This window comes from Schistocerca cancellata, chromosome 1 (genome assembly GCF_023864275.1).
Source record: "Schistocerca cancellata isolate TAMUIC-IGC-003103 chromosome 1, iqSchCanc2.1, whole genome shotgun sequence".
In the NCBI taxonomy this organism is placed as follows: Eukaryota; Metazoa; Arthropoda; class Insecta; order Orthoptera; family Acrididae; genus Schistocerca; species Schistocerca cancellata.
The window spans coordinates 826,195,716-826,214,287 of NC_064626.1; the positions used below are offsets into that span (position 1 = coordinate 826,195,716).

The window sequence follows — 18,572 nt, forward strand, 5'->3', positions numbered from 1 at the left end:
GTCACAAATTCTACTGAAATCACCTCTGTCTTCTGAAATTCAGAGTACCTAACATCTCATAAATGTCTTGTCATACTAAACTAAGTTTGCTATTACAGTCATTTAGCTCTTTTGTAAGTGTACTAATATGTTTATTATCAGCAGCAACGAATTTAGTAAGAATCAATCTGCCACAGATCACAGTTCTTCAGACAGTAGCCACTTATAAGCAATTCTAAAACTGAACAACTCAAAACAGTCCAACAGCAAGTGCACAAACACACAAATTAGGTGTAAACTGGATCACACAATCTATATGTGTAACAGTCAAAGAAGTTTATATAGATATTTGGCAAAGAAATGTTAACTTGGTGATGGCCTAACTCTTCAGTAGTTGAATTCTAGCACCCAGCTTGCAGTAATAGTAATGTGAAGATGTTAACCAGTTGACTACCTTGTGCTGATACAAGTGAATTTAGTTGTGCCTGAACTTTAATTACAAATATCTTTCCAGTCAATCAATTTTCAAAAAACTGAAACTGGAATGCAATGAGGACTTTGTAAATAATGGTGTCAATTTTCTCATAATTGCTGATTAGCTCACACTAATTTTCATTTGACATGCTGTTATAATGACTTTGATTACTATTTTCTCTTAATTAACAAGATTTCCGTGGTAACTAACAATGCTGTTGAATCATTAGGTTGAATATTATGACAAAAATAATAAAGTTATATAAAGTATTGCTTGAATAAGAATTTAGCAATTGTGAATGCAAGCTACATATACGTTATAGGTACAAATACAGTTGGGCAAAAGAGAAAAATCTTAGTTGTTTATGTGGAGTAGAGTAATATCATGTGGAGTGATCCCATCTCACTGTGTTTCAACTTCATTTTTTGGTTACTTGGTCAGACATTTTTAAACTTACAACTATTAGTGCTCTTTGAACCAGTGTTTATACTCATCATTGTCCATAAATTTTAATACATTTGCTCTGTGGATTCAGCTGAGATAGAGGCAGAGTTATAACGTCTCTCTTGCCTTTGCTCCTGTGGTTCAAATCACTTGATGTATGGTTGCAGACACTGCACTTTAAATATTTCCTACTTGAGTCTCAGACTATGATCCTTGTGCTTGTGGTACTTTAACATTTAGGTTTTTTGTCACAGGAGTTTTTGAAATTTCTATTGCTGTAGCTTTTATCACTTCTTTTCAGGAATGATTTCAAAACTATTTTTTACCACCTCATCTCTTTTTTGTACTGGAGTACCAAGTATTCATTAGTATCACATTGACTAGATATATTTTTACTTGTAATTATTCTTGAAGAGACTCTACCTGTATCTCTTTTATTCAGGGCAGATTTTGGAATACTGTTGTACTCATCTCTAAATTGAACTGTTAATTAAAATCTTTCTTCAGTGCAATACATGAAGTTAAGACCCTCCTATTCTGAGTAAAGAACTCAATAAGGCACATGTTATTTTTCTTGGAAAAACAAACATTTACTCCAAAACATTAAAATTGCCATCTCTTGAAATCTGAGGTCTAATCTGCCATCAGCTAATTGTTGCTGTCACTAAAGTAATTAATAGTGTCCTTGCTGTAATGAAAAGACAGTGAAACTTTGCATTGAGCATTTGAATGTGGTAAGTATTGTGTACCATTTCTACATTGTTTTTAAATCTGAATATTTTTCTCTTTTCTCTCCAGTTGATTCAGTGATAAACACCCAGAGAACACAAAGAATTTTAGTGTCATTTAACCCTTAATATCCCAGATGCAGTCTCAGACCACCAGTATTTATTGCTACTCTGTTGGTAGTGGATACGGTTAGGGTAGTTCAATACAATCTTTCTGAAAGCTGCCATGGTTTCCTTTGTCAGTAGCTAGTAACCACTTGGATGTGATGTGGAGTGGTACTATTACTGCTCCTTTTATGCTAGTAGTCTCTGAGACCACACCTGGGGCTTTGCATTATGGATTCAGTAGCCAAGTCTCCATCTACTATTCTTATTACAGACCCTGACTTCAAGGGTACTGTCTTGAAATGGTTTGAGGACAGTTTAGGAACTGATGCTGGATCAGAGAGTGACAACAAAATTGAAAGTAAACATAACTGAGAAGCAGAGCAGTGTGAAAGTGAAGATGAATTTGTTTTGCCACCTGCAAATTTCTTGAATGAAACAGGTGATCAGAATGATGAGGATAATAATAATAATAATAATAATAATGGTTTATTTGTCCATAATAACTTTTACAGTCATGGACATAGTCAGTCAGTACATACATGAACAACAATAATAGTTTAGTAGTAGAAATACCGTACATACAATATTAAAAATCCTTGATGGAGTACAAACATTTAGCAATTAACAGCTGCTTTAATTTTATTTTAAATATGTTTCCTTTTAACATTTTTATGGTATTTGGCAGTCTGTTGTAAAAAAATCTTTCAGCAGAAAATGGATTATGATCGGTTGCTTTTTTATTTCTGAATTTTATGTGGTAATCCTCTTTCTTCCTTGTATTATAACTATGGATAATAGGATGGGAGTGTAGAGACTGAATTTTCAGTTAAACATTCGACTAGAAATATATTTTGTCAAAATAAATGTCACTGGTAATCAAAGCCTCTTCTCAAGCAATCTCATGTTCAGCAGCACATCATCATTCATTTGCTGACTGTGTGGCCACCTGCTCAAGTAGTTGATAATCCAGATCCTCTTACTGTTTGGATTTTGCTTATGACTGATCATAATTTGAGTATCATATTGAAATTGATTAAAGTAAAAATAAACAAAGAAAAGCTGGAAAATTATCCAAATATTTGGGGTGGAGCTTATTTATGTGAGCCAAATGCATTTTTCGGTTTACTGTTGTATTCAGTTATTTTCAAATCCATCTGAGAAGATTACAAATCATTTTATGCCACAGATGGTACTGGCTGTGATGTATTTATATGTGTTATATCCAAAAACCAATTTTGTATCTTCCTAACATGCTTTATATTCAATGACCCTGCAACCTGTTTTGAACGCAAGCAAAATGATCCTTTGGCTACAAGTCAGAAATTTTTGTGAAATTTATTAACAGCTGTCAAATGTTGTACAATACTGGAGAATGCAAATGTATTGATCAAGTGCTGGTATCATTTCATGGCAAATTCAGATTCAAGATCTACATTCTGAACAAATCATGCAAGTATAGCTTGAAATTCCTGTGTCTTAGTGAAAAGTCATTTTCTTTACTGATGCTCACACTGGTTATCTGTTTAATGCATATATTTACACAGGAAGGGATTGAGATGGACAAAATCTAAGTTCAGTAGAAAACAAGTTCCATAAACCAACTGAGGTTGTGATTAGATTACCTAAACCAATTGAACAGACTAACCACAATATTACTGCAGACATCTGGTTTAGCTCAATAGAGTTAGCAACGTGGAGCAAATAAAGAGCAATAACGTACATGTGAACACCAAAAAAAGTAAATAAATAAATAAAACAAAATAAAATAAAAGGGAAATATCAGAAGATATCTTACCCATGAGGAGCAAGGAAGTTGTTTCTGCAGTGTATGCATTCATGCATGATCGAACTCTAGGTTCATTTATGCTGAAAAAGATTAGGGTAGTGATTCTAACATTGTCTATGTGCCATGATGGATGTTCAAAAATGTTGAAATGTGTGTCCAATCTTATGGGACTTAACTGATAAGGTCATCAGTCCCTAAGCTTACACACTAGTTAACCTAAATTATCCTAAGGACAAACACACACACCAATGCCCAAGGGAGGACTCGAACCTCCACTGGGACCAGCTGCACAGTCCATGACAGCAGCGCCTTAGACCGCTCGCCTAATCCTGCGTGGCATCATGATGAATGTAAAGATGATAATACAGTTAAACCAGAAATACTATAATCACACTAAAGGTGGCAATGAAGCCCTAAATGAAAAGGGTGCCAAGTACTCAACTGCATGACGTTCTCAATGATGGCAAATGGAATTGTTTTTCAGCATGTTGGACGTAAGTGGGGTGAATGCCTTTGTCCTCCACAGCTCCTACAAAGACACTACTCAAATAACCAGCTTTAATTTTTTGAAGAAGGTTGCATACACATTGCTGAAACCACAAATGGAAAATTGAGACAACATCTGTCACATACGTTGTGGACTTTGTGCATCCATTCATCATGATTTGGATGTATCGGAACCAAGAGCAGAAGTCATCAGAGACTGACTGAAAAAAAAAAAACAAAAAAAAAAAATGCTAGGCATGCTCCACCTGTGACCCAAAAAGGAAGAGGAAGACTTCTTATGTTTTTCATTGTTGCAAGAAGCCACTCTGTCTTGGATGCTCTACAAAAATTTGCAGAGTGTATAAACAAAACTTCTGGAACAGAAACTAAAAATCAAAAAATTACTATTGTAATTTTTATTTTTTAAATGTTGTATGGAAATTTATTATGTTTTTATTATTATGTGTATAATAAACAATCAAAATATAACAAAATGTAAAATTTGGAATTAAAGTAAACTTTAAACTTTATTTTAATACATTTTTTGTGTGGTATTAATGTAACATTATACAGAACAAGATGAACTGTTTCACTAACATTGCTGAATGCAATTTTTATGGCAATTTAAACATAGTGGTCTGTGAGACCAAACTTGGGACATTGTGTGACAAAAAAATGATGCAGGGAAGCTAAGGGTTAATGCCTTGTTCGTAGAATGTGAATGTCAATAAGCACAAAAAATTTGTGCAATTGAATATATTATTGAGTGTGATTTTTATTTAATATATACTTTTTCAATTTTTTTAGGCATGTGGTTGGTTCGACTGCTAAATTATACACTCAGTGAAAATACTCTGAGATCAGGACTCAACAGCTTTTTATATGACAGGTAAGAGTTAAAGGATATTAACAACAAAGTGTTAAGTGAAATCTGATTTTTGAAATCATGCCATCATACTCTGCAGTTAAAATTTCCCATTCTTTTGTCTCTATAACATTACAAACACCTACATTGAAATGGTAATAGCTGAAACATAATGTTTACTGTTGAGTAAGTATAAAATTTGTAATAATAGTAAGATAAAAACAACATTTTGTCTCACTTTAGTACACCAAATTATTAATGGATCACTATCCTCTGCAGTTTATCTTTTCAGATGGAGAAATGCTTCCTATATTGATTTGTACTTGCATTAATCATAGATTAGCTAAACTGTTGTTTTCTTAATACCCACTGGGATTTAACAGTCAGAAAACTTCCCTCTTAATAATAATAACAATAAAGTTATAAAACAAATTTTCAAGTGGACTACATATGACCACATACAAAGTATAAAAGTAATTTATATTTTGTTTATATAAACCTGCCTAGACAACATTGTAGTGTCCATTATTCTGATGCCAGTGTAGGCCTACTCTAAAAAAATCATCCACAGACATTTGACATAAAACTGGAATCACTAGAAATTCAAAAGTCACTGCTGCTATAAACTCTCTGATTATTGGTGTTCTAGGTTTGCAAATCGGCACTTATACATAGTAACAGTTGGTCTTCAATTTTTTTAATAGATAATTGTATTATATGAACAGTAACTAAAGACTATAACCACATATTTCTATTATATTTTCGGTTATCCTATTTATAAGTATCAGTTGTCATCTTTTCCTCTCAGTGAATACTGAAGCTAATTAGATATATCTTTCTTATATAAGAACAAATATGTACTTTGAGAAACATAAGAGTGAATTTTTACAATACCAGTAATATAATATGTATTTCTTGTAACATAGGACATATGTTGTAACTCTTATTATTGCTGAGGTGGTCATAGGCTTCAGAACTGTACTGTACTGTGAAATAAGCATAACATTTTACTTATTTCTTGTAAACTTAAAAAATCAATAAAACTACTTAAGCTGCAAAGTGTGGCATTTTACCCTGTAAAGTTAAAGGCTGATGAGATGATAGCTGTGATTATTACATGCAGAAACAGATTAGAACAGAAGACAAGCTCTTTGATGTACAAACTGACAGTGTCACTAAATATACCATGGAAAAAAGGGGATGAGGTACAACTGGACAGATACCACATTTAGAGGAACTTTTGAAAAACATTCAATACAGAAAAAGTTTGAAACAGAAAATAAAAAAGCACAAGAGGATTGCTTCATGATGATGAAAATTAAATGTGTACTCATTTTAGTTCCTTAGACATGACAGCACTCAAAATCAGGAAGCAGAGCAGAGAAAAGACTTGTTATGTGATAATTCTGTTTTATTCAAGTTTTATGGCAATAACGTCATTTATTTTGTTGACAAATGTATCAGGAATAAAAATGATGAGGAAATGATGAAGAAAAATTTCTCCAAAGGGAAATCAAAATCCAAATTCATTGTACAGTCCAATCTCCATACAGATCATACCAAAAAAGTGTAAAAGTATTGTCAACAAAATCTATCAGTCAGAGGTAGTCATACGACAAAGTTTAACATTTTATTAAATTATGAACCTGCTTTAAAGAGTTCAAAATGTTGCTTTTACTTTTCCATGTGTGCTTATAGTCCATGTTAAGAAATGGATGCCAACTATACTTTTGTCAAAGCAACTGTTACTTTTCATGCTTAATACATTGTACTTCAGTATCAGTTGAACCCTGCCTCCACTGTGGGACATACTGTAACCATTCACACTGATACATAATACACTAAATAAATCAATTTCAAAGCTGCTCTAGGGCAGTGAGATGTACATTGAAATAATTTGTTGTTGGATAGGTCCACAGCCATTAACAAGGCATCATTATTTGTAATAAAATTTCCCAGTTACCCAGTAGGGACTCATAAACTGCAGTAATTACAATTTTATATTTGCTCTAACATTTTTGACTCTGACAATGCCTCCTCTGTTCACGCACTGAATCAGCAAAATAAAAAACTGGTATATGCATGCACATTCAAATATGAGATATGTAAACAGATAGAAGAGGGCGCTGTGGTTGGCAATGCCTTATAAAGTGTCTGGCGCATTTGTTAGATTGGTTACTGCTGCTACAATGGCAAGTTATCAAGATTTAAGTGACTTTGAACGTGGTATTTACTGCATAAGTGATGGGACACAGCATCTCTGAGTTAGTGATAAAATGGGGATTTTCCCATGCAACCATTTCACGAAAGCTCTGTGAATATTTGGACTCCAGTAAAACATAAAACCTCTGACATCACTGTGGCCGGAAAAATATCCTGCAATAATGGGACCAATGACAACAATTTTATGGAAGTGCAAACCTTTTGCAAATTGCTGCAGATTTGAATGCTGGGCCATCAACAAGTGCCAGTGTGCATACCATTCAACGTAACCTCATCAATATGAACTTTAGGAGCCAAAGGCCCACTTGTGTACCCTTGATGACTGCACAACACAAAGCTTTATGCCTTGCCTGGGCCCATCAACACTGACATTGGACTGTTGATGACTGGAAACATGTTGCCTGGTCGAACAGTCTCATTTCAAATTGTATTGGCTGGATGGATGTGTATGGGTATGGAGACAAAGAAAGCTTATTATTGGTTTCTTTTACTTTCTTATGTGACAAAATGGAAGGATTTTTCATTTTAATTTACTTAAATACTATCTCTCTGAATTCCTTATTTATCCTTAGAAGATGTATCAACAATGAGGGTTTTGTAACTTTCTGTTAGCAGATCAGATAACTCCTCTTTATCATTCCTGTAATGGTTTAGGCCATGATAAGTAGCTCCCAATATTTTTATAGCATTCATTGATGCAGGAAATTGCAGATATATTAAGGACCCCAACCACCTCATCCCTGGTTACCCCTTGTACAGCAGATTTAATAAGGTGCTGGTCATGGCATCAAAGGACCTCCACAAAACCAACACTTGTGTGTTCAGTACCTGCTTCTCATTTCTGTATGTTGCACCTAATCCTGTATTTTGTGATTTTAGGCAGGCTATTTACATCTCCTAATGAAGTTTCCTAAAAACCTTAAATATTTATCGTAATTTTTCTGTTACTTAGCTGAGGAATAGTTTCACAAAACTTTTATAATACTACTTTGTATCTACTGTATTTTGTAACTATTTGCCTACTCTTCTGTCATCACTGTATCAAAGTAGTTTACCTATTTTGCTTTATAGCTTCTTATCTTTTGGAATCCTGGTTCTTGTCTCCTAATTTAAATTAGATAAGAGCCATATTTGTCACTCAACTTAAGTTCAAATGTACTTACGAATTACTCCTTTTCTGTTATATACTTCTCACCTTTTTTGAGCATCTCTTTTATTTTTATCTTCAAGTGATATAATTCAAATTTTACATGTTCTACCTCTGCCTGAGGGCCATAAATCTTCTCCTTTCATTTCACAATTTTGCAGTTATATTATCTTTTCTATATTGATAAAAATAATACTAAAAGATGGGCCCAGAAAAATGATGTAAATTATGGCGTCATGATGAGGTTTGGTTGTGATTTGTAAAATCTTATTTTTGTCTCAAATGATTAGGTAGGTAAAAAGTTGAGCAAGGAAAATAACAAACTGTCTTTCACAATTACTACATTTAATTATTCTTTGCAGATCATATAAGACATTCATATTGGACAACATCGTCGCTGCACTTACAGAACAAGCACGCAGAGACTGGGCCCTCCCTGCTGGTGTAACTGTACCACAGATTGTTAAATCATGGCTTAAAACTAAGCTTTTCCCAGTTGTCACTGTATTTAGGAACTATAAAACAAGAACAGCACATGTAGAGCAGGTAGGCATGTATTCTCTTTCCTCTTTTTTTTTAGAGAAAAAAGAAAAAACTTGTGTGGTTTATTTTCTTAGACTTGTTTTCATGGAGTCAAAAACTTAGAAGTTTATATAATACATCCTTGAATAGTTGTTATTGGTTTACAAGATGTTCATGTTTAAGGACCACCAGACCAAATGCAACAATAGTTGGCTAATAATGTTTACCAGTGCAGTTAACTCTCTATTGATTACAGTAAGAAAATCTATCCTTATTGTATTATTTTTAAGTGTAATATGTTTGAGTTTTTAAAAAAGTTTCTTTCATTTATTTAATATACATATATACATAATGATAGTGTGATATGTTTGAGTTTTTTTAAAAAAATTCTTTCATTTATTTAATATACATATATACATAATGATAACCATATAACTTACTGTTGAACTGCCACATTTTGGTTTTCCTTCATTTGTTTTATTATGGTGAGATCTTTAAAATATCTTTCACCTCAGTGTAGTTGTAGGATTGTGCTTCATGTAACATCTATAAATTAAGGTATAAACAAACCAGCGAAATAGTAGTTAGATTTTGGTACAGTCTGACACAATGAAGCAGATTAGGCTTATGAAGTAGGCCATCCATGGAAGAAAAGAATGCGAAGTTTCCTTTCAGTTATGGTAGTTTCATGTTGCATGGGGACAATTTATCCTGCAGCTACTGACCTATGAATGGATCAATAAACGTAATAAAATATATCTGGTTAGTTTATATTTACACCAAAAAATTGATTTGGCTAATCACCAGAACTCAGTTTGCAGGGTTTAAAAGTTTATTCATAAGACATGGGAAAGGATTTTAACAGAATGCATCCATATGACGTATAGTATTCAATGGTCATCTTCATAAAACTGGAATAAAAACTCAACTGAAATCTAAAATTTAGGGAATAAGGCATATCCCACACAACAATAAGCAAAAATAACTAGAGGAAGTGAAGAAATATGCTATTACCAAAAAATGCAAATGAATGTTGAATTTTTTTAGGGAAGTCATCATACACCTGGTGGCATCTTTATTCAAGTATCTTTAAAATCTTTGAGACACCCTGAAGAGCAACATATAATCTGCATTATCAGTACAAAGTGATGCAGGTGCAGCCCTAATGTATTTTTACCTTAACAACATATGAAGATGGTTAAATAATTGGAAACTGATAATGTGTGTTAAAGGATTTCTTTTCCACAGTTTTAATAAAATGTTTTTATTACAAACAATTACTGTTGTTTCAAAAGACATTATATTGGAAATTATTTACCTTCAAATGATTGTTCTACCATTGCATTATGCTGTCCCTTGCTTCCCACCCAACTGATTATGCCCTTGTTGGTGTACCCATGCACAAACAAACTAATAAATTTATCAGTTTGTAGGCTTTCCCAGCATAATAATTCTTTGCAGTTTCCTCAAGTTTGCTGCTGAATTGTAAAATCAACGTGACTTAGAGATTTCTGTGATCCATTTGTCTGACATCTGTAGGAGAACACTGCTGCTGCGGCTGCTGCTGAGTGCTGCTGAAGATTGATGACAAGGCTGCAAATCATGGTCCCCTATAGATCTCCATAACATACATGGCATATGTGCCACCTACCACAGTTTTTCCACTCCAGAGACAGGGCTGGTGTCACCATCCCTACTAGAACACTGGCACTAATGACATATCTTACTCAATTATTATCTTCATACAGTTGTGTGGGCCACATCAAAGAGTGTTGTGGTTTGATGCAAAATAGCACAGAGGAGAACCCTTTTTTATTAATCACATTGTCTTTCAACCTAATTTCAGTTGCCTCTATATAAACACAATTCTAAAACTTGGAAGTGCAGGCAACTATCAGAGTCTCATCAGATTTCATCCTGTGTCTCTTATTTAAACAATGTTTCACTGCTACCAATTTTACAGGCTGTTGTAGCCTCAAGTGATGGCAGTGTTCCATGCACCTGTCCTGAACTGTGTAAATTGAACAGCAAATGTAAGCCTGCCCCTATTGACACAGAATTTCCTATATACCAGGATTCCTAAGTCTCAAATTATCTTTGATGGAATCAAGTAGTGTTCTAATTTTGGAAGGCGAATGTAACACACTCTTAATGTTAAAATTCCTTAAAACTCTTCCAGTCTTAAACAGTACACCCCCAGTATAAGGATTTAAGATCACAGATCTGCACTCCTCTTCATGCAGCTACAGGGATGTCCCAAACTCCATAACCCAATAGATCAGCTTCTCAGACTTTCCATTTTCCTTAACCACAGACATCAATTCTGCAAGTTCATGGGCTAAACTGTCCATATTGGAAATAACATAAGCTCTGTGTACCAGAGTTCTAAGGATGTCATTGCATTGGTATGGTGGACGGCAACTCTCTGCTTGCAGATTCTGATCCATATGTGTCAGCTTTCAGAGAATACTCTGTCCCAGAGTACCATAATGGTTTTTGTAAACTACGATGTTCAAAAGTGGAAGCCTCTGATCACTTTTGACTTCCATGGTAAATTTATTGCTTGGATGAAGACAGTTGAAATATTCCAAAATGTGGTTAAGAGCATCAGATCCATGAGGCCAGACCATAAAAGTATCCTCAGTGTATCTGCAGAAACATATTGTTTCAAAGCTAAAGCCTTCAGTGCACTAGCTTTGAAGTCTTACCTGAATAAACAGACAACTATGGGTGATAGGGGGCTCCCCGTAATCACTCCATCATTGCGTTAAAAAATGTCACCATTAAATGAAAAATATGTGGATGTCAGTGTATGATGATAAAACTTCACCAATTCTTCATCCACTTTTTCACTTATCAAACTCAAGGACTATTCCAGAGGAACTCTGTGTGAATGGAGATACCATGTTCAAACTTACAAGTAAATCAGTAGGTTCCAGCCTCAAATATTTCAGCCATCAAATAAAATCCACCAAATTGGAGTATGGTGTTCACAGCTGTCAACATATGGGCTAAGAACAGATGTCAAGTACCTTGCCAGGTAGTAAGTGGCTGCACCCAGTTACTAACTATTGGGCGTGAGGGTATCCCTTCTTTACGTTTCTTTGGCAGACAGTACAACCTAGGCTGAATGGTAGCACTGTGATAAAGTCTCTAGTGCGGATATTCTGACAAAATGCTAAGTTTCAAAAGTGAAAGAGTCTTGCATTTAACCCTTCTTTGGGGCCACTACACAATCTTCTGTGAGCTGGGTCATTGAGTAGTGAACCTATTTCAAGGATGTAATCATCCTGTGTCAAAATATGTTAACCATGCTATTTCCCTTGTCATCCAGTAGAACTACCTCTTCATTATCATTACGAAGGAAACAAATAGCTGCTCTCTGTGCAGAAGAGGTGTTATCACACAGTGGCCAAGCTTGATGCAACACATGGGCACTTCTTGCCTAATTTCTTCTGTTTGGTGCTGTGGGAGTCTCTATGCTGCTTGTTCTACAGAGCAGATAAATTCTGTAACAGGAAGTCTCCTTGGAATGGGAACAAAATTTAAATTTCCTACAACAATGCCATTGTGGACCCATCCAACTCCTTACTTGAAAGATTAATCACAGTGTGTCAGTATGCATTCCTTTGTTTTACCGTAAGACAAGAAAAAGCCATTCAGATTTGAAGGACTGTCTGGTAATGGCACTGCTATGTCCACAATGTTTCAAGTAAGGATTGTCTTATAGTGCCATAATCTTTAATTTAACTATAGTCAATTTACAATTAATTCTTATGTTTAATTGTGTAGCCTGTCCTTCACAGTCCATGTGTATGTAAAAACTGTTGTAATGGAGGGATATGTATTTTTCAGCATTTGCACTAACATGCATCCTATATCATAAACATCATCTCCAAGATAAATAAATAAATGCATCTTCCATTGTGACATCTTTGTGTCCTTTAATTGCCAATGTTCTCACAATTCTGAAGTGTAATATACTGAATAACATTGTAGTCAAATACATATATTTTACTTTTTAATTTTAACCATATACCTTTATAATTTAGTTTTTGTACATACAGTGAATAATGTGGTGCTGATTTTACTGAGTAGTGGTAATTACATTATCAAGACAAGCAGATTGCTTATTTTTACAGAAAGCTTTTATTCTAAATAAGTCAGAAAGATTATCTGAAAGAGAACAAGATCTCCAATGGTATATACCACTAGTGCTTGTACAAAGTGATCAACCACAGGAGAGATTCTGGAATGTGGTGGCATGGATGAAGGAAGAGCGAACAATTAACTTAGCCAACATGCCACCCTCTGACGTTGCTATTCTTATCAATCCTGATATCATAGGTCAGTATAATTAATGTACCAGTTAACATTACTATTCTAATTAAATTTATGATGTCTTTGCAAAGATAAACAACAATAATTCTTTAGGGAGAGGAAACCGATTCTCTGAGTGGGCACATCATTTAATGTACAGAAATCCACAGTAATGTAATAAGTGTGAAAGTAACTCTGTTGGTTACATTTTCAGGATAAACTGTGGAATCACTTTTAATTAAATTTAGTGTGGAGACATCTTGAACCCATGCTACTTTAGAATGTGTGTATTACAAGATATTAAACAAGGGAAAATCAAAGATGAAATAATGACAATGTTACAAAAAAGATAGATTACTACTCACCATATAGCAGAGATGTCGAGTCACAGATAGGCACAACAAAAAGACTACTAAATATGTAAGCTTTTGGCCAGAAGGCCACCTTGCAAATCAGACAGCATACACACATGCATTCATGCAAATGCAGGTCACACACACATGACCACTGTCTCTGGTTGCCAGAGCTGGTCTGGCCACAGCAACCAGAGACAGTGGTTGTGTGTGTGTGAGCTGCATTTGTTTGCATGAATATGTGTGCGTATGTTGCCTATTTCAGAAGCCGAAAGCTTATGTGTTTAATAGTCTTTTTGTTGTGCCTGCCTGCAACCCAACATCTAGACTACATGGTGAGTAGCAATCTATCCTTTCATAATGTTGTCATTAATACAAGATACTTATTGATTTGAATAATACTATGTGTATTAGGATAAAATGTGTACTCTTTGAAAAAGCTATTTATTCTTTGTGCTTCATCATATTGATTGATATGTTCTACATAAACATTTCAGTGTAATGCTTATACAATCCTCAACATGTTTATTCCATATTGTTCTCTAAGAGAATAAAGCAGAGAATGGAACTCTGTTTTTTACATCAGCAAATATAAATCATATTAAAAATTACTAATTTGCTGTGCAACATACACATTATATAATTTGTAGCTACTCCAGTAGTGTGATTTATATAGTGTGCTTCTGCTCATGCCCCTCTGCACACCCCGCTTAGCAGCAACCCTGTGCATGCACTGCATTGTGAGGTTGGGCAGTTGGGCAGGGGAGATGAACCTTGTGACCTATGCTCAGTACAGTAGTTTACTTATTCATTAACAATCATCATAACAAAACTATTGATATGTGAGCACAGTCATGGGCAACAGCTAGTAATTTGTATTTGTGATATGTTCTGACTATTTGCTGTAGTTCCACAGTGGAACCTGTGGTCTATGGGTCGTGTCTTTGACTAGTAATTAAAATGTCTGTACTGGGTTTGAACCTAGCCACTGCTTAAATGTTGAAGAAAATCAAATGATGGCCAAAGACTTCCAGCATAAAAAGATAAAAAGTCACCCACATTCTGCCAACAGCCTTATCAAAGATGGTGGAGGGGTGGATGGGCATTCAGGGTACTCTGTCATACATGGCATGGAAACTGTCACTAAAAGATAGGAAAATCAGCAACAATCAAGAGCTTGGGAATGCAGAAGGCAATGGAAACCACTGCATTAAAGACACATAAAGTGTATCAACAGGACATGTGGCCCGTAATTGAAAAAGTGTCATGCTGATCTCTCCATTAGCGAAAGATTCTGGTTTAGTCTCCCATTCAGATCATCAGGAAGGGAGTGCCAAGGGGAAAGTAATCATGACAAAAAAATGGCATAGTCAAATGAAGGGAAACATTCTGCTAGTTAGAGTATAGCATGTCAGAAGTTTGAATGTGGTAGGAAAGCTAGAAAATTGGAAAAGTGAACTGCAAATGCAGAGTCAAGATATAGTAGGGATCAGTAAAGTGAAATGGAAAGATGGTAAAGATTTCTAATCATAGAAATATAGGGTACTATCAACTGCAGCAGAAAATAGTATAATGGCATTAGGACTCATAATGAATAGGGAGGTAGGGCAAAGATTAAGTTACTGTGAACATTTCAGAGATAGGGTTGTTCTCATCAGATGCAACAGCTAAACAATGCCTACAACAATATTTCTACACCTATACCTGCATCTGGACTCTGTAAATCACAGTGAGGTGTATGGCAGAGGGTACACCCCATTGTACCAATTGCAAGGGTTTCTTCCTGTTCCATTCACGCATGGAGCGCTAGAAGTATGGTTGTTTGAATGCCTCTGTGTGTGCAGTAATTATTCTAATCTTATCCTCATGATCCCTGTGTGCACAATACGTAGGGGGCTGTAGTATGTTCCTAGAGTAAACTTTTAAAACAAGTACTTGAAAGTTGATTAATTGACTTTCTCAGGATAGTTTACGTGTATCTTCAAGAGTCTTCCAGTTCAGTTCCTTCAGTATCTCTGTGACACTCTCGCACAGATTAAACAAACCTGTGACCATTTGTGCTGCTATTCTCTGTATATGTTCAATATACCCTGTTAGTCCTATGTGGCACAGGCCCCACACACTTGAGCAATATTCTAGAACTGGTTGCTGGAGTGATTTGTAAGTAATCTCCTTTGTAGACTGATTGCACTTCCCCACTATTCTACCAATAAACTGAAGTCTGCCATCTGCTGTATCCCTGACTGAATGTCTGTGATCATTCCATTTCATATCGCTAGCGTTACACTCAGGTATTTGTATGACATGGCTGATTCCAACAGTGACTCATTGATATTATAGTCATAGGATACTACTTTTTTCATTTTGTGAAGTGCAAGATTTTACATTTCTGAACATTTAGAGGAAGTTGCCAATCTCTGCACCTTGCTGCAATCTTTTCAAAACCTGACTGAATATTTGTGCATCATCTTTCAGATAGCACTTCATTATAGATAACTGCATCATCTGGAAAAAGTCTGATTTTACTATTAATATTGAGGAACTACAAAGCATGTGGTGAAAATCAAGTATTTGAGAAAATATGGAAGTATGCTGGTAGAACAACTCAGACATCTTTACATATGAGGGTGGTTTGAAAAGTTCTCAGAATCACCACAAGAGGTTAGCACTAGTGCAACGAGTTGTTAACGTGATTTTCATTGGACTGTTGGCTGTAAAGATGTGCCACATCAGTGCTTTTTGAAGAGAGCCGCAGTGGTGTCATGGCTCTGTTGTTGTTCCCACGTAGTGATTTGCGAACGTGGAAAAACATCGAGATTTGAGTAGTGATTAAGTACTTTGTAAAGAAAGGTATAAAAGCAAAGGACATTCATGCTGATTTCCAGAATACACTGGGGGACTCTGCTCCTTAATATTCAACTGTTTCCAAGTAGACAAATGAATTTAAATTTGGCTGGGAGAGCTTAGATGATGATCTATGCAGTGGTTGGCCAAGATGTGTCCCTACTCCAGAAATCATTGCAAAAGTGCACAAAATGGTTATGGAGGATCGCAGATTGAAAGTGCATGAAATTGCTCACACTTGCCAGATGTCATCTGAAAGAGTATATAACATTTTAACTGAAGAAGTAGAAATGAAAAAAATTATCTGCAAGACGGGTGCTGTGTCTCTTGACGCTGGATCAAAAATGCATAAGAATGGACATACCGGAACAATGTTTGGCCCATTTTAAGAGAAACGAACAAGATTTTTGTGCCAGTTTGTGATCGCAGATGAAACTTGGGTGCTCTACTATACCCCAGAGACAAAACAACAGTAAAGCAGTGGAAACATGCTGCTTCTCTGCCACCAAAAAAGCGAAGATAATTCCTTCGGCGGGAAAGGTCATGACATCAGTGTTCTGGGATGAAAAAGGGATTCTGTTTGTAGATTATCTCCCCACTGGGCAAACAATTACTGGAGAATACTGTGCTAAACTCCTGGACAAATTGCAATAAAAGATACACAAAAAAGGCCAGGTTTCACAAGGAAGAAAGTTATGTTCCATCCAGACAATGCATGGCCGCACACATGTGATGTTGCCACGGCAAAATTACACAAACTAAGGTGTGAATTGTTGCCACACCTGCCTTGTTCACTTGATATGGCTCTGTCAGACTTCCATCTCTTCACAAAACAGAAAATTTTTCTAAGTGGACAAAGATTCACTTCAAATGAAGAATTGTTAGCCGGAGTCGACAACTATTTTGCAGGCCTGGAGGAAACTCATTTTTGAGAGGGAATCATGACAATGGAACATTGTTGGACCAAGTTCATTAATCTGCAAGGAGATTACATTGAAAAACAAAAAAAGTTTCAGTGATGTAACTACTTTTTTCTATTCTGTTCTGAGAACTTTTCAAACTATCCTCATATTATTTTACAAAAAAATTGGGCAACAAAAAATTTCCAGAAGAATAGATCACAGATACAATTAACCCACTTCAGAAGAAAGGAGAGAAATATGATTCAGACAACTGTAGAGGAATCTCACTCTTGGACAGTGCCTACAATATTTTTACCAAGATTTCGCCCAATAGGATCAAAGAACAACTGGATAAGGAACTGGAGGAATATCAAGCAAGCTTCAGATCTTGGAGACACTGTGCCGAAAAAAATAGATACTCTGAAATTAATCATGGCTTATCACCGCAAATGAAACACCTGTCTCTCAATTACATTTATGGATTTTAAGAAAGCACGTGATTCTGTCCATAGGCCCTCACTGTTAAAAATGTTATATTTCAGACTCCATCCAAAATTAATTAAATTGATAGAACTTATCTTAACTAATACAAATTCGAAAATTAAGCTCAGAGGGGTACTATCTGAACCACCCTTGGTAAAAACTGGTGTAAGGAAGTAAGACAGTCTGTCTCCACTTCTTTTTAATTGTGCTCTCAAATAAATAATGAGGGAATGGTACAAGGACAATTCAAAGGACATTAAGGTTGGAACACAGAAAGATGACACAAATATGAACTGTTTAGGATTTGCTTATGACTTTGCTCTTCTTGCCAGAAACATTCAAGGAACCAAATAACAAATACAATCATTATAGGAAATAGCCCAGAATATTGGACTTAAATATTTTTTGAAAAAACAGAAATAATTCTAATGGAACTGCCACTGGCAAACAAAATTAGAATTGGAGAACATAATATAAAAATTGTTGAAAATTTAAATATTTGGGAGAAATAATAACACACAACCTGAGTGTGAAACCATCATGGCAAAGTAGAATAAACAAATCGGTTAAAACTCATCTTGTTACCAAGAACACACATAACAAAAAATGCCTCTCAACAGCCTCAGAACTGAAACACTATAAAACAATCACACAGCTGCAAATAACACACACTGGCAAAACTATATTTAAAACAACCAACACTGAAGCAATAGACAGATAACTCAAAATAGAGAGAAGGATAGTCAGAATACGTATAAATAAAAAATATCAAAAAGACAGAGTTTGGAGAATAGCTCCAAATGAAACAGTTTATAAAGAAATAGAACCAGTGACAAGTATGATGAAAAAGAAACAGATCTCTTTCCTAGGACATTTGATGCGGACAGCAGAAAATAGAATTAGCAGG

The 18,572-nt window shown here is 35.2% G+C and overlaps 1 protein-coding gene across 1 annotated transcript in view; it reads left to right on the plus strand.

Moving 5' to 3' along the window:
* Window positions 1-18,572, plus strand: part of LOC126106434 (aminopeptidase Ey-like) — a 210,366-nt gene that overhangs the window by 105,207 nt on the left and 86,587 nt on the right. The window contains exons 10-12 of the mRNA XM_049912747.1: window positions 4,814-4,895; window positions 8,604-8,787; window positions 12,906-13,110. Of these exons, the coding sequence (XP_049768704.1) occupies window positions 4,814-4,895; window positions 8,604-8,787; window positions 12,906-13,110 (471 nt within the window). The remainder of the gene's footprint in view (window positions 1-4,813; window positions 4,896-8,603; window positions 8,788-12,905; window positions 13,111-18,572) is intronic.